The sequence below is a fragment of the Salarias fasciatus genome, chromosome 6 (genome assembly GCF_902148845.1).
Source record: "Salarias fasciatus chromosome 6, fSalaFa1.1, whole genome shotgun sequence".
In the NCBI taxonomy this organism is placed as follows: domain Eukaryota; kingdom Metazoa; phylum Chordata; class Actinopteri; order Blenniiformes; family Blenniidae; genus Salarias; species Salarias fasciatus.
Window position 1 is genome coordinate 12656096 of NC_043750.1, and position 12999 is coordinate 12669094.

General features: G+C 44.7%; 2 protein-coding genes across 5 annotated transcripts in view; one reads left to right on the forward strand and one right to left on the reverse strand.

Annotated features, from left to right (window-relative positions):
- suz12b (SUZ12 polycomb repressive complex 2 subunit b) overlaps window positions 1–6649 on the reverse strand; it is a 22198-nt gene extending 15549 nt beyond the window's left edge. The window contains exons 1-3 of one of the 4 annotated variants that reach the window (XM_030092976.1): window positions 6514–6649; window positions 5821–5936; window positions 5669–5747 (exon numbers count right to left, since the gene is read on the reverse strand). The gene's annotated coding sequence lies outside the window, so the exon portion shown is untranslated. Of the gene's footprint in view, window positions 1–5668; window positions 5748–5820; window positions 5949–6379 lie in introns of those variants that run through there. The other 3 variants (XM_030092977.1, XM_030092979.1, XM_030092978.1) reach the window with 3 other exon arrangements.
- Window positions 852–12555, forward strand: utp6 (UTP6 small subunit processome component). Its single transcript, XM_030092980.1, has 19 exons — window positions 852–1070; window positions 4365–4449; window positions 4561–4602; window positions 4781–4873; window positions 5162–5209; window positions 5291–5354; window positions 5451–5569; window positions 5694–5771; window positions 5873–5954; window positions 6400–6481; window positions 6580–6758; window positions 7208–7287; window positions 7424–7501; window positions 8120–8299; window positions 10738–10818; window positions 11167–11276; window positions 11402–11468; window positions 11805–11877; window positions 12157–12555. Exons 1-19 carry the CDS (start codon window positions 979–981, stop codon window positions 12309–12311), a joined length of 1788 nt encoding a protein of 595 aa, XP_029948840.1. The 5' UTR covers window positions 852–978; the 3' UTR covers window positions 12312–12555.
- The last annotated feature ends 444 nt before the right edge of the window (window positions 12556–12999 follow it).

Sequence of the window (12999 nt, forward strand, 5' to 3'; positions counted from 1 at the left end):
TGCTCAACACAAGCACTACAAGCACAGCAATGTTTTTGCATTTGACATTTCTTTCAAAGTAGGGGTGCTGAATGGGAAAAAATAAGAAATGAAATAACTCTATTTGTAAAGATTGTGATCATCATGAACTTCAATCCAGATAAATCTGCACTGTGACACGTTACAATAACAGGGTCCTTTATGAAAACCACACACTTTGTCTCACTGCTGTTGAAGAGCAAAAAGTAAGGTGGTGCCAGTGTCATATACATGTAGTAAGAAGTCAGTACTGATCTAATCTTACACATCTTTAAACACAACTGTCACTAAATAAAGAACAATCCTGTCATCAACCAACTCCTCTTTTGAGCTGGCCTCGTGTTGACAAGCATGTAGTCTCTGCACAGTTTCTAAGACTAGTTTGAAACTGTAAACCTCCTCTTACAGCAAACTGTTCTGTCTGTCAGAGAAATTTATGAATGTTACCCAGTTATGAGCAAATCTATTCTTCATATAGAACAGAATAGACTATCTCAACATGGAGAAATTTACAGTTATAGAGACTCATAGAACAAACAGCGGTGCCAAAAAATGAGCAAAATTGCAAACAAAGAATAAGTAATAGAAATATGATTGTCAGTACTGTCTGACAGGGGCTTCAGGCCCCTCAAACATCCCTAAATACGCCACTGCCAACAACAAAGAAAATACACAAAAATAAATTAATTAATATACGTTGAAAAAAGGTATAACCTAAGGTTTCCGCGTAATGGTTCAGCAATTTGAAAACTTTTTTGTGAAAAAAAATTCTTTCGGCTCTTCTTTGAAATATATATGACGTATTTCCGTTTCCGCCTGACGTTCGCGGAAGTTCGTTCACAACTTGCCCGCATGTGTTTGTAGGTCTGCGGCTCAGATTTTTCTGTCTGACGAGGTTAAAAGTCGCTGAGGTGTTTATTATTGGATAGTTACTGAAGCGGCAGCGGGCTCGTCGGGTCGATGGCGGAGATCGTTCAGCAGCGGATCGAGGACCGGATCCCGGAGCTCGAGCAGCTGGAGCGAGTGGGACTGTTCACCCAGAAAGAAGTCAAGTAAGAAGAAATCCACAGTCACTGTCCGAGCAAAAAGTCAACACCTGGCCCTTATTCGATAATACTCTGTGTTTAAAACGCGGCATTTTTGTAATAAATGGTTTATTTTTGGCATTATTTGGCGGGGAAGTTGAGGATTTGTGCTTTTTTTTTTTTTTGAAACACGAGAACGACTTCTCAACACGTCTTACAGTCTCTTCATGGAACCCAGAAAGGTTCAGAACAAGTTGTTTTACCATGAAGCTCGTGGTAGAACTGGCGGTCAAGACAGAAATGATGGAAATGTCAGGTGATGCAGGTATCACTCCAATGTGAATTATTATGGGGTTCTCTGACTACTTGGCAATGCAGTACTACTGTACTATTCATTCATTTCACAGATAGCTGTGGCACTCATCTGGAGTCAGAAACACACCCTGTGTGAAAGCTGAACGATGCTGTCTCAGCATTTTCCAGATGATGTTGTCTTTTTTTTTTAACTCCATCATGCACAATGAAAGATCACTGATGACAACGAAGTGAACGCTGAGCTCATGAGCTCCTCCAAGTCTACTGCCACAGTACTAGCATAATAAGTATAATGGGGGATTTTCTCTTCAGGTTGTTTCCCTCTTCTGTGGCCATGAACTGTAGGCCATTCCTGATAGAATGAGATCATGATTTGGAGATGAGTTTTCTTGATTGGGTGGTGGGCTTCACTGTTTTAGGGACAGTGAGGAGCATACCACGTGGAGGGAAGTCAAAACAGAGTCACATCTAAACTACACTATGTACAGGCACACAGGAGCAGGTTTTAATGGTCAAAACCCTGAAAGAAGTTATGAGACTGAAGGACAGAGGGGTCTCACTAGGAGGTGAGGCCTCCTGGTGGACAAACAAGTTAAATACCAAAACAAAACATGTACGGTAAAAATCATCCAACTGAAAGCTTCCCTCTCATCCTGGAGCATCCTGAGGCAGGGTGAGGTAAGAGATGCTCTTCTGGAGCAGAAGGTTGAGTATAAACTTTACACGTTCCCTCACGAATATGACTGTATTGCAGACTCTGTAAGTAATGTTAAGGTCAAACCACACATGCCAGCAGTCTGATTTGTGTAATAACACATGGATTTTTCAGTCTCTCTCTATGTTTACATGAAGTCTATAAAGAAATGAAGAATGTGTCTGAGATGAACTGGACTTGTGAACATGTGGACCTGATTTAAGTTAACACGCCCGGTTAACGGGACTGAAATCCCTGTAAAGGGCGGCTGAGTTGTTGTCTGCCAAAGCTCCAAACCAAATCTGGAAAACAAAGTCAAACAGCATGTCAAAAGGTGAAAAGGAGCTCAGACAGAAGGAGCCACTTCACTGCAAACTGGAAACATATTGAAAACCGGCGGTTTGTTTTTGGAAGGATACCGAGACACAATTCATGTTGTCTCAGCTCGCTGCCAGCTGTTGTTGTGGTCTGTGGCATGATGGGACAACTCATAAAGACCCCAAACTGACAAGCTGTGAGAGTGCAAATCACCACCCATTATGGCAGAAGTGACATGACTTCAACAAGGAAACCATTCCGCTCTCGTCCATGTGTGCGGCGGCGAAGACGAGAGCGCCACCGAAGGCTTAGCGGAGTCACACTCAGGTGTAGCTGGAATAAACTGCACATGTAAACATCGTGAGTGAACTCCTTCAGCCTCCTCCAGCCTCCAGCTCTGTGAGTCTGAGCCTGAGAAATGGTCACGGTCCAGCCGGGGTTTCGGTTCCAGACACACACTGACCGCAAACACAAATACACAACATGCAAAATGCAAATTTAATCAAGAAATGACCACAGAGAGCAGCAAAACAGCGCCAAACAGAGAGAACTGGTGAAAAGAAATGCATAGGGGACACAAAGTTACAGTGGATTGAGGGGGGAGGGGGGTGTCTGTCAAAGTAAATGCAAAACAGCAAGTCCATGTCTGAACACATGGTGTTCGTTTGTATTTAGTTTGTCTGTCTCTATTGATTTTCTTGGAAATGCAATAGATTCCATTTTCTAAAGATGCTGTGTAATAGTGACTCGTTTTTTCTAAAAAAATAAAAAATAAATAAAAATCTACCTGAAGGACACAAAGCTGCTTTATGGTGACTATTCAGAGAGTTCACAGAGTGTGTTGACAAAAGTGATACCAGTAAAAACCTGAGGCAACAAAACACTAAAACAATTAATCCAACAAATGCCGAATGGAAGCTGATGCTCCTGCATGACGCACGAGATCGTGTTTGTTTGGGAAGCAAATAAAATATCTGTATTCTCACCTGAGCTGACATTTTTCAAACACCTCGATGTTAATGTAAATTAAGCGCAAATATAATTGTTTGCTTCCTTCTTATCGTACTCTGAGATTGTTACTAGGCCTGCACAATATATCGTTTGAACATCGCCATCGCAATGTGCACATGTGCAATAGTCACATCGCAGGATGTGCAATATTTTTATTATTATTATTATTATTACTTTTAACTTTTGTTTTGCTTCGTAAAAGCAGCAAGCTCCATGCTCTGCACAGCCGCACTCTCTTCCTCCCTCCTGCTTGGCACTCACCGGCCCCCCTCCCTCCTCCACAGCAGAGAGGAGAGGGGAGGGGCCGCTCTCAGGCTACACTCTGAACACAGGTGACATGCAGGAGGAAGCAACGGAGGATTTAGTCCTCAAAAGAAGGTCAACATGTGAAATTTGGACGTATTTCGGCTATAAAAAAAGAGATGATACGGAACAAAAAAACGTTCTCTGCCTACAGTGCCTCGTCGTGGTTGCCTCAACACGAGGTAATACGTCAAACCTGTTGGACCATTTGAAACGCCATCACAAGCTCCTGTATTTCCAGGACAATTACAGAAGCCTTTGCCGGCATAACACCGTATGATAGGAACTCCAAACAGCATCGACAAATCATGGATGTAATAACTTTTTACCTAGCGAAAGACATGGTGCCATTGAACACCGTGGATCATTAAAGAGGGATTTAAAAAAATGATCTGCATGCTCGACAAGCGGTATGAAACACCACATATTTCTCTCAAGTGGCCATCTCCCCAAATACAGCTATTCAGGTCATCTGGTGAAAATTCTTCTATTTTTAATATCGCAATATATATTGCAATATATTGCAAGCCCCCAAAAAATCGCAATGTCAGTTTTTTCCAATATCGTGCAGCCCTAATTGTTACTCAGACACGCCACTCTTTTCTTTCTAAGAATGTCTCATGAGACACGTATATCAAGAAAACTATGTTTTTAAGTAACAAACATTCACTTTTTTCCAGATCCATAATCAAGCGAGCCACTGCTCTGGAGTACAAGCTCCACAGGCTGATTGTGAACAAAGACGACTTCATTGCATACATCCAGGTAAAAGGATATTATAGTCGGATGTTTTCGCGCTGGATTGAAAGAAAGGGGGGGAGAAACAGACCATGAATGCATTTCAAGCACTCATTCCTAAATTTTGTTTTACTGCAGTATGAAATCAACATTTTGGAGCTGATAAAGAAGAGAAGAGCGGTGAGATGACGCGTTGCATCACTACATATTAACTTTTCATGTACTGCAGATGCATTAAAGTATTGATACAGAAATCCTGTTGAGGTATAAACTGTCCTCGTTACCCTGCGTGTGAACATATGGCAGCTGGAAAGGACATTTGATCGCTGTTTGACTGTGGTTAACTTCTCATTTGCAGCACATACACTACAAGTTCAAACGGGAGGAGATCGAGTTTCCGATAATCGAAAGGATAAACAGCATCTTCCGAAGAGCGACCAAGAAGTGGAAGGTACTGTGTCGTGTTTGAGTGGCTCCACTCAAACATCTGCACTTAAACTCAGTCTGTAATGTTTCGTTTTTCCAGTCATCACCGGATTCACTTCACGTCACACACATTGATTTATTTAAAGTTTAGCTATAGAGGTCAAATCCATTGCCGTTTGCTCCCTTCCTGTAAATTGTATGTTTCTTGCTTCTAAGATCCACTTCACAGATAGTTGTTTTTACAAAAAAAGGAATGATGTGCCTAATGAATGAATGAATGTGTAAAAGAGTCTCGTGTCTTCTTTTCTCACAGGATGATGCGCAGCTTTGGCTCTCACATGTGGCTTTTTGCAAGAGATGGGTGAGTAAAGATGACATGATCAGCGTCAGGCTTTCCACTTTTCAGTTTGACGGTAAAAATCTGTCTCTGGTTTCTCTTCAGGGCACCAAAGCTCAGATCAGCAAAGTGTTCTCCGCCATGCTCGCCATTCATCCCGACAAACCAGGTACAGATATTCTGTATTCAAACTCGCCTGCTGTCGCGTGTAGATGGTAGTGAAGTAGTGACGTTGTCTTAACTTTTTTTTTTTTTTTTTTTTTAGCTTTTTGGATCATGGCCGCCAAGTCTGAGCTGGAAGATAGAAATTCTTCTGAGAGTGCCAGACACCTGTTTCTGAGAGCGCTGCGTTTCCACCCAGACAACAAGAAAGTCTACCAGGAGGTGAAAAAACGCCACACGTGTTCGATTTAAATCTAAAGCTACTCAGTTTTATGCTGCGATATAGTGAAAAATAAAGAATGTGTGTGGTGTGATGCTTACGGTCCTCTGGCGGCTCTCGTTTCAGTATTTCCGTATGGAGCTGCTGCACAGCGAGAAACTGAGGCTGCAGAAAGCCGAGCTGGACAAAGCGCAGGTGGACCTGGTGAGTGTTGCAGAGACCGAGCACAAACATGCAATCAGACGGTACTCACATGATCAGAAGCCCCACGGCGTGTCTTAACGCCGGCTCCTCGCACCACGCAGGGCGAATACGAGTTCTCCACCGAGATCCTGAACGGCAAACTGGCCGAGGTCGTGTACAGAGACGCTACAGGGAAAATCAAAGGTATGATTTTTTTGATGGATTTGCATAAAAGACAGAATGATCTTGTCTTTTTTTGTCAGAAATAAAAAAGGGTTTCTGTAAATTTATATATATTTATATGTGGTTTATATTCAAAATGTCTAACTGAGGGAAATCTCTGATCTGTTCCATAGAATCTCCCGCTGAGATGAGAATTGGAATCAAAAGTGTTACTTGGTGTTTAAACCAGTGTTGATATTGCTAACGTCATCTACCAGATCACTGACTGGGATGGTTCAGTTATTCAGTTTCCCACACAGACAGAACGGAGAGCCAGAGCACTGTCCAGAGTCCAGACAGTGTTTTTTTTTTTTGCATTGCATCGTGATTCATTTTCCTCTGCCATGATTAGTTTTGTGTTTTCATTGAATATCCTGTTAGCTGATAAGTTTTAATCTGTGACTCACAAATCTTGTTTCCTCCACAGAGGCAGAGTTTGTCATCGCTCTTCTGAACGTAGCAGCCATCTTTGATTTCACCAAAGAGCTCCAGGACATGATTCTGCAAGAGTAAGACTCAAAGTTCATCCACAAGAGCGTACCTCCATCCCCGCCGTCCCGCCGTCGCCCCACGTGGCTTCACGTCCGTTCTTCCTCTCTGCTTCCAGCCTGCTGGCGAACTACACGAGCGACAGCGTGACCTGGGACTTCATGGCCAGGAGGGAGCTGGACGCTCCCACGGCGGGGGAGGAGCTTCACACTGCCAGAGGCCGCGCCTCGGACGTCAACCGCAGAGAGGAGCGGTGCTGCCAGGTGTACGAGGAAGGAGTCAAGAGCCTCGACACAGGTCGGAGCTGAAAGCAGGGTTTGCTGTAGCTCCAGTTCGAGCTGCAGCCGCTGTTGAACCGAATGTTATCGCTGCAGGGCACATTCAGGTCACGACTCTGAACAAGTACGCAGTTTATCCATCACTGTTAGGCCCAAACCAAGTTTACTCACATCCAACAACACTGACCTTCATAACATAATGTTCACTTTCTGCCTAATTCACCCCACTGACCGAGATGCCGAGAGAGGTTCAGTTTGTATTATAGTGGTGGAAAGAAATTGAAATTCCAGCATGACTTCGGAAGGTCATCCTGATGGCCACATATGAATCCCAGCAGGCCTGTTTTGACCCGCGGGCCTCACGTTTAACACCCTCTGCATAAAACAAGAGAAACGTAATAAGACAGTCTGTCAATGAATGAAATCTGCATCTCTCTGAGGAGTTCATCTCGTGTGTTGTCTCTCCAGAGCCGATGTGGAGCCGCTACGTCGCTTTCTGTTTGGAGAGAGTGAAGAGGAAGACCAACGTTGAAGAGCTGCAGGACAAAGTGAGCAAACGCTTTAGTTAAACAAAAAAAAAAAAAAAAAAAAAAAAAAAAACTTTTTTTTTTCAATATCAAGTTTATAAAATAAATCAGCCTACTTGTTAAACTGTTTGTGCATTTTTGCTGGTTTGTGTCACAGAGGCAGCAGAGGCTGCTGGGAGTGCTGCGGCGCGCGCATGACTCCTCGCTGCTGAAGGAGAATTATTACAAGGACTGGGTAAGACAGAGCCTCCATTAAATCCGTGGCCGTTAGCGACGGGGAGCCCTCTGGCCCCGGCCTCGTCCGATTCGAAGCGGGACTCGTCAGCCGTCCGTTCACACAAAGCGGGGTTTTGTTCCGTGCGGCGAAAAGTCAAAACCTTGTGAGTCGTCTCCTCCGCGGGCGGCGGCGACAGAGAGGAGAACAGTGTTTGCATCCGAAACGCAGAGGCAGCCGGCGCACGTGCCGAGAAATGAAAGCCGACCGTGCTCTGCGGTTCAGGATCGGAGATAAACAGGATGTTTCGGTGACCTCGTGGTTTGAAGACTCGTGTCGAGCACGCGTTTAGTCAAGGATGCTTGAGGAGTGTTTTATTCCCCTTCATTTGCTTTTGCTCTTTAGGTTAGAAAAGAAGATGTTAAGGTTTTAGTAGTTTGAGCCAGTGTGTCTTTTTTTTTTTTTATTCGTACTGTTTCAATTTCACTCAACCCGGCCTTCTTTTTGTGACCAAAACTTACAGCTGCAGTCGAACCAAACCGCAGTGAGGCCGAAGAAATGTCAAATTAAAGTCTAACACTTCTTGACTACCTCTAATTTGGCCGTGTGTGGAGTAACAGCTGTTGTCGGTGTGACCAGCTGCAGATCCTGCTCTCGCTGGGCGATGCTGAGGGAGCAGCCGGCGTTGCCATGGCAGCCACGCAGCGCTTCAGCCAATCGCTGCCGCTGTGGAGCCTGAGTCTGCAGACGCTCGTGCAGCTGGGGAGCGGCGACGTCGGCCGGCTTTTCCAGGACGCGTTCACACACGTTAATCCCAAGGTAAACACACACACAAACACACACACACAAAAGCCCTCACTTTTTTCTCTCTCTCTCTCAGTCACATCAAGTTCAGTAACCTGCCAGTGTTCCAGGCAGGAGGAGTCACTCCTGCGCTGGCGCAGTGTAATTGTCGTCCTTGGAGAGAACGCACGCTCGCGCCACCAGCGCCGAGCCGTGGAAGTGGGCCATCTCCTTGGCCCAATTAGACCTCCATTCCACAATACTCATTTCCTCAAGTGGCTTCCTCTGTCTGCATATGAAAGACCGTAAAGATGCGTTTATGTGGAGGTATAAACGAAACGTAAAGTCGTCGTGCGACTGAATACAGACCTTTACTGAGCCGCGGTGAACAGAGCGGCTTGTTAGTGCCGCAGTGAGGCTTTCACAAGAGCGCGGCCCTGAGACGGAGCTGTGTGAGGAGGATTACTACACCCTGCTCATTGTGCAAGCCTTTTTCTCCAAAGAAAAACACTATTAGCGTTAGGAAATGTGATAAAGCCCCTCGTGCTTGTGCGCTCTACGTCGAGCAGTCTGATGTTTCTATACCACGCAGCAGAGAAGTGCTGAGAAACTCATGACGTGTCACAAACAAACCACTTTCAGTGCGTACGAATCAACAAGGTTCAAACCCAAGTGTGATTTGTCAATACAGTTTTTTTTTTTTTTTTGTAATTAAATAATGGATGATCTCTTTTTTCCTGTATAAAATGGTAAAACCCAGTTTAATAATCATGTATCGTCAGTCTTAATTTGCTAAATATGATACATTCAGCCAATTACTAACCTTCGGAGTTCATTGGATGTTGTAGTAAAACACAAGTAATGTTAAAAAAGTATTGAAGTATTTTCTTTACTAATACAATTAAAATATTTGTCACTTTTATGTGCTTTTTAAAATCTGGGTTTCAAAGCAATTCATTCAAATTCCTATACTTTCTTTTATTGTACCTTTAAAACGAAATTCAAATTTTGGAGGAGATCAAAAATCATAGTGTGCTGACATTTGTGAATATTATTGCAAAATATGTTTTTTTTTTTTTTTTTTTTTTTAAACCTCTTTGTCTAGACAGTCATGCGGGGACAATTCAATATTTCACTTCAGTTCCACTTCAAGTATTGCATCATTTAATACATTTCACAATGTTGAGACGTCTAAAACAAGACGGCGTCTCACCGGGATCAGGACTCTGAACATTTTAACCTGGAAGACCTCAGAGGTTGCTCATTTGCTCTGCTAGTGGTGAACAGGAAAAAAAAGGAGTATTGCACATAACTTGTTCCATTTTCAGTTATTGTCTCAAAAGTCAACTGGAAAAAATCCTTATCAGAAGTTTATAGAGTCTGTTTGCTCCATCAGACGATTGAAACCCTGATCAATCAAGTGGGACTTAAGGGAGTGTTCAGGCCTGGGGGGCATGTTGTGGACGGGTGAGGTGAAGGAGATCAGAGTGATCTACCAGTGAACAGCTGCAGCAGTGAGAGCTCCGCCGCTCGGCCTTCAGACGACGCTCTGTCCTCAGCTCTCGGACTGAATCCTGCTTGTGGCAGGAGGGCATCTGGTGGAAAAACCGGCCAAGTCTGCAGTGAGGCACTGCGGCGACCCGCGGCTGAGGGAGCAGCTGAATAGCCTCTTTATACGCACCAACATCTAAACCAACACAAAACACGTCGACCACGTTTCTAAAAGACATCATTCGGCCACGATTTACCACAGAGCAAGTAAATCAACAAATCCATCCTTCACCGTTATCGATTCCCACGATGCACTGATGGTAACAAATCCCCAGGACCGGTTCGCTTCGCCGCATGACATTTATGGAACATTTTAATCCTCATCTTTACCAAAACTGAAACAAAACAAACATCCAAAGTCTCTGCAACAAGCAGCCTCCACCAGTCATATCAGAGGTGAAACGTCTGACCTCCAGTGACCTCCAGTGTGCCGCTGCCAGGGACACCCTGACCTGCACGGTGAGGTTTTTGCAGACATGCTTGTTATATTATTTATTAGTATTTCACAACATGTCCAGACACAGACACATACTGTAATTCCCCTGTTAACAATGTAGACTAATGCTGAAATTCCTGGAAATCAGCCCAAAGAGGGAAATGCTGCAATGACGACCGGACTGAGCAGCCTGCACTGCTTGAACTTTACCGTCACACTCCTGTCCTTTCCGCTGAGCGGCACCCCCGTCCCTGGAGAGACGGCTCTGCCGTTTCTGTCCCGTCTCCCACATGAACTCTTCCCAAACTCCTGACCGGAGGTCGAGTGGTTATTGAGCAAGAAACGACGAGTTAAAGCCCTTCCAGTTCTGCACATTAAAAACCAAATGTCACACAGCTGGTCGATCAAATTGTTAACTAGTGATAACAATGCAGTAATAAATAACTTTGAAGGTAAAGAGTGAAACACTCTTGTTTTGTCCTGACAGGAGAGTCTGCCTCTGTGGCAGCTGCAGCTGCAGTGGAGCGCGGACAACCAGAGTCCCGAGGAGACGGAGGCCGTCTTCCAGGTTAGCCCACGTCCACACGGCGATGATCCGTCCGCTCCAACGCCGATCACATCCAGACATGCTGTTATCTGTTAGCGCGCACCGAAGGGCTCGGCTGGTAAAGCCGCCGACCTCGGAGAAGTGCGCCATGAAAAATGAATGACCATCAGACGAACAACTGCGCTGGGTTCTGTACACAACTCCGAGCTGAAATCGGGGGGAAATTTCCTCGGTAACGTTTTCTCGACGAACAATAAACAGCCGGAGATGAAGCGGGAGCGGATTAAAAAGCGCTTTGTGAGCCTGTAGTGTTTTAACCTCTGAAAAGAAAACGCCCCGCAGACGGTTTGTTCTCCCGCTCGTTTCCAGAGAGGTCTGCTGTCTGCAGTGGCGGCTGTTGCCATGGAGATAAAAGAGCGCTACCTCGATTGGTCCTACTCCACCGGAGGGTACAAGAAAGCCAGAAAGATCTTCACAAGGTGAAAGCAAACAACCGTGGCGAGCTCACATGCAGAGACGCAGCGAGCTGCTGACGGGAAGATAAACCCCAGAACCTGAGCGTGTTGTGATGAAAACGTGGAACTTTTTTCTCTCTCTTTTACAGCTTACAGGAGAACCGGCCCTTGTCCAAGGCCTTTTTCACAAAAATGATCGAAATCGAGAAAGAACAGGTACGTATCTCCTGCCGCATGCGGTGTGTGTGAGCTCTGAAACCAACACACTCTCATTTTAAACCATTTTTCCCCCCAAAGAGAAAAAGTTACAGCAGGACTGTTAAAACTCACAGTGGCCTCATGTCGGACTCGCCAACAATCACAGAGCTCAGTTTGATCGGCGCTTTGTTTTCCAACTGTTTCAAAAGACCACTCTTTTTCTCTCCCCCCCCCCCCCCCCCCCCACCAAAAAAATGAAGCAATCCCGGGGACACCCGGTGAACTCTGAGCTGTTTTTGTAATTGCTTGCTGAGCCAAGACAATCCTGAGTGTGTCAACGATCCCGTTTTTCAGGAGACGCCGAAGATGAACAATCTGAGAGACTACTATGAGAGGGCGCTGCAGGAGTTCGGCACCTCGGACGAGGGTGAGTGGAGTCCAGAAAACCTTCAGGAGAGCAGGACTCGGCGAAAACCGTTTATTTACATCTTGTTAAACACAGGTGGCTGATTTCCATGTATGCATCTTAACGAAAGACGAACTTTCACGTGATCTAAAAACATGTCGGTACAGCCAACTAAACATTTGATCTGTTAAAATACATTCAAAGTGACTCATTATGACACTAATGCCCAAACAGTTTAAAGGTTAAAGAAAAATGTCATCAGCAACCTCAAACGGGAACGTCTTGTCATGTTTCCTGCAGATCTGTGGCTGCAGTACATCCAGGAGGAGCTGGGCCCGCTGGGCCAGCCGCAGCACTGCGCCAAGATCCACTGGAGGGCCATGAAGTTTCTGGAAGGGGAGAGCGTGGAGAGATTCACCTCCAAGTACACTCTGATCCAGACCGGACACTCGTGAGAGACGAGCGCCGACCAACAAGGCCCGTCGTTTCAGAAGCGGGACGTGGTTCGTGGGGAAAACCTGTTTTCATGAACTGCCGTTCTGATTCCTCAAATCCAGTTCCTGCTGCGTTCCTGTCACTTTTCACTGAGCCGGCGGTGGAATGTTTCTCAGGTTTGGGTTTTGTAGTCAAACGAAGGTGATAACCAGACTGATGTTCAAACATATGTAACCATTTTAGGTCCTGTTAAATAAAGTTGAATGTTTATTGCACATAAAGGTGTGATTCTGGATTTATGGCATAAAAACTGTCGTTTGCTCTACGGTTTTCTGTGGCAATGATCAATCTGATACAGAGAAACATGAAGAACACTTCTCTTTTTGCCAGATGGGTCATATTAGCTTAATCTGAACATTTAACATTCAAAGTCACGCATTACAAAAGGTTTTCCTTTAAGAAACGCCATAAATGTGCCGCAGCAGGAGCATAAAGTAAAGACACTTCAATCAAGCGTTTCAGTGGCCATCGATTTGATCAATGTGATTTTTAAGGACACTTAATATTTCTGTAAGTCTAAAGTGGCGGAGTGTGCATTAAAGTTATGAGATAATAAAATAGAAATATGGTGAAAGCACCAAAAGGAGCTATTGATGTTAAACATTAATGTCACTGTTCATAAAATTGAAAATGTGAGGCTGGAAAGTG

Excerpts from the sequence above, each read along its gene's own strand:
- utp6 (XM_030092980.1), top strand. The coding sequence starts at position 979 with ATGGCGGAGATCGTTCAGCAGCGGATCGAGGACCGGATCCCGGAGCTC. Across the intron at positions 4,603-4,780 it reads TGATAAAGAAGAGAAGAGCG|CACATACACTACAAGTTCAA; the intron begins GTGAGATGACGC and ends TCTCATTTGCAG. Across the intron at positions 7,288-7,423 it reads TTGAAGAGCTGCAGGACAAA|AGGCAGCAGAGGCTGCTGGG; the intron begins GTGAGCAAACGC and ends TTTGTGTCACAG.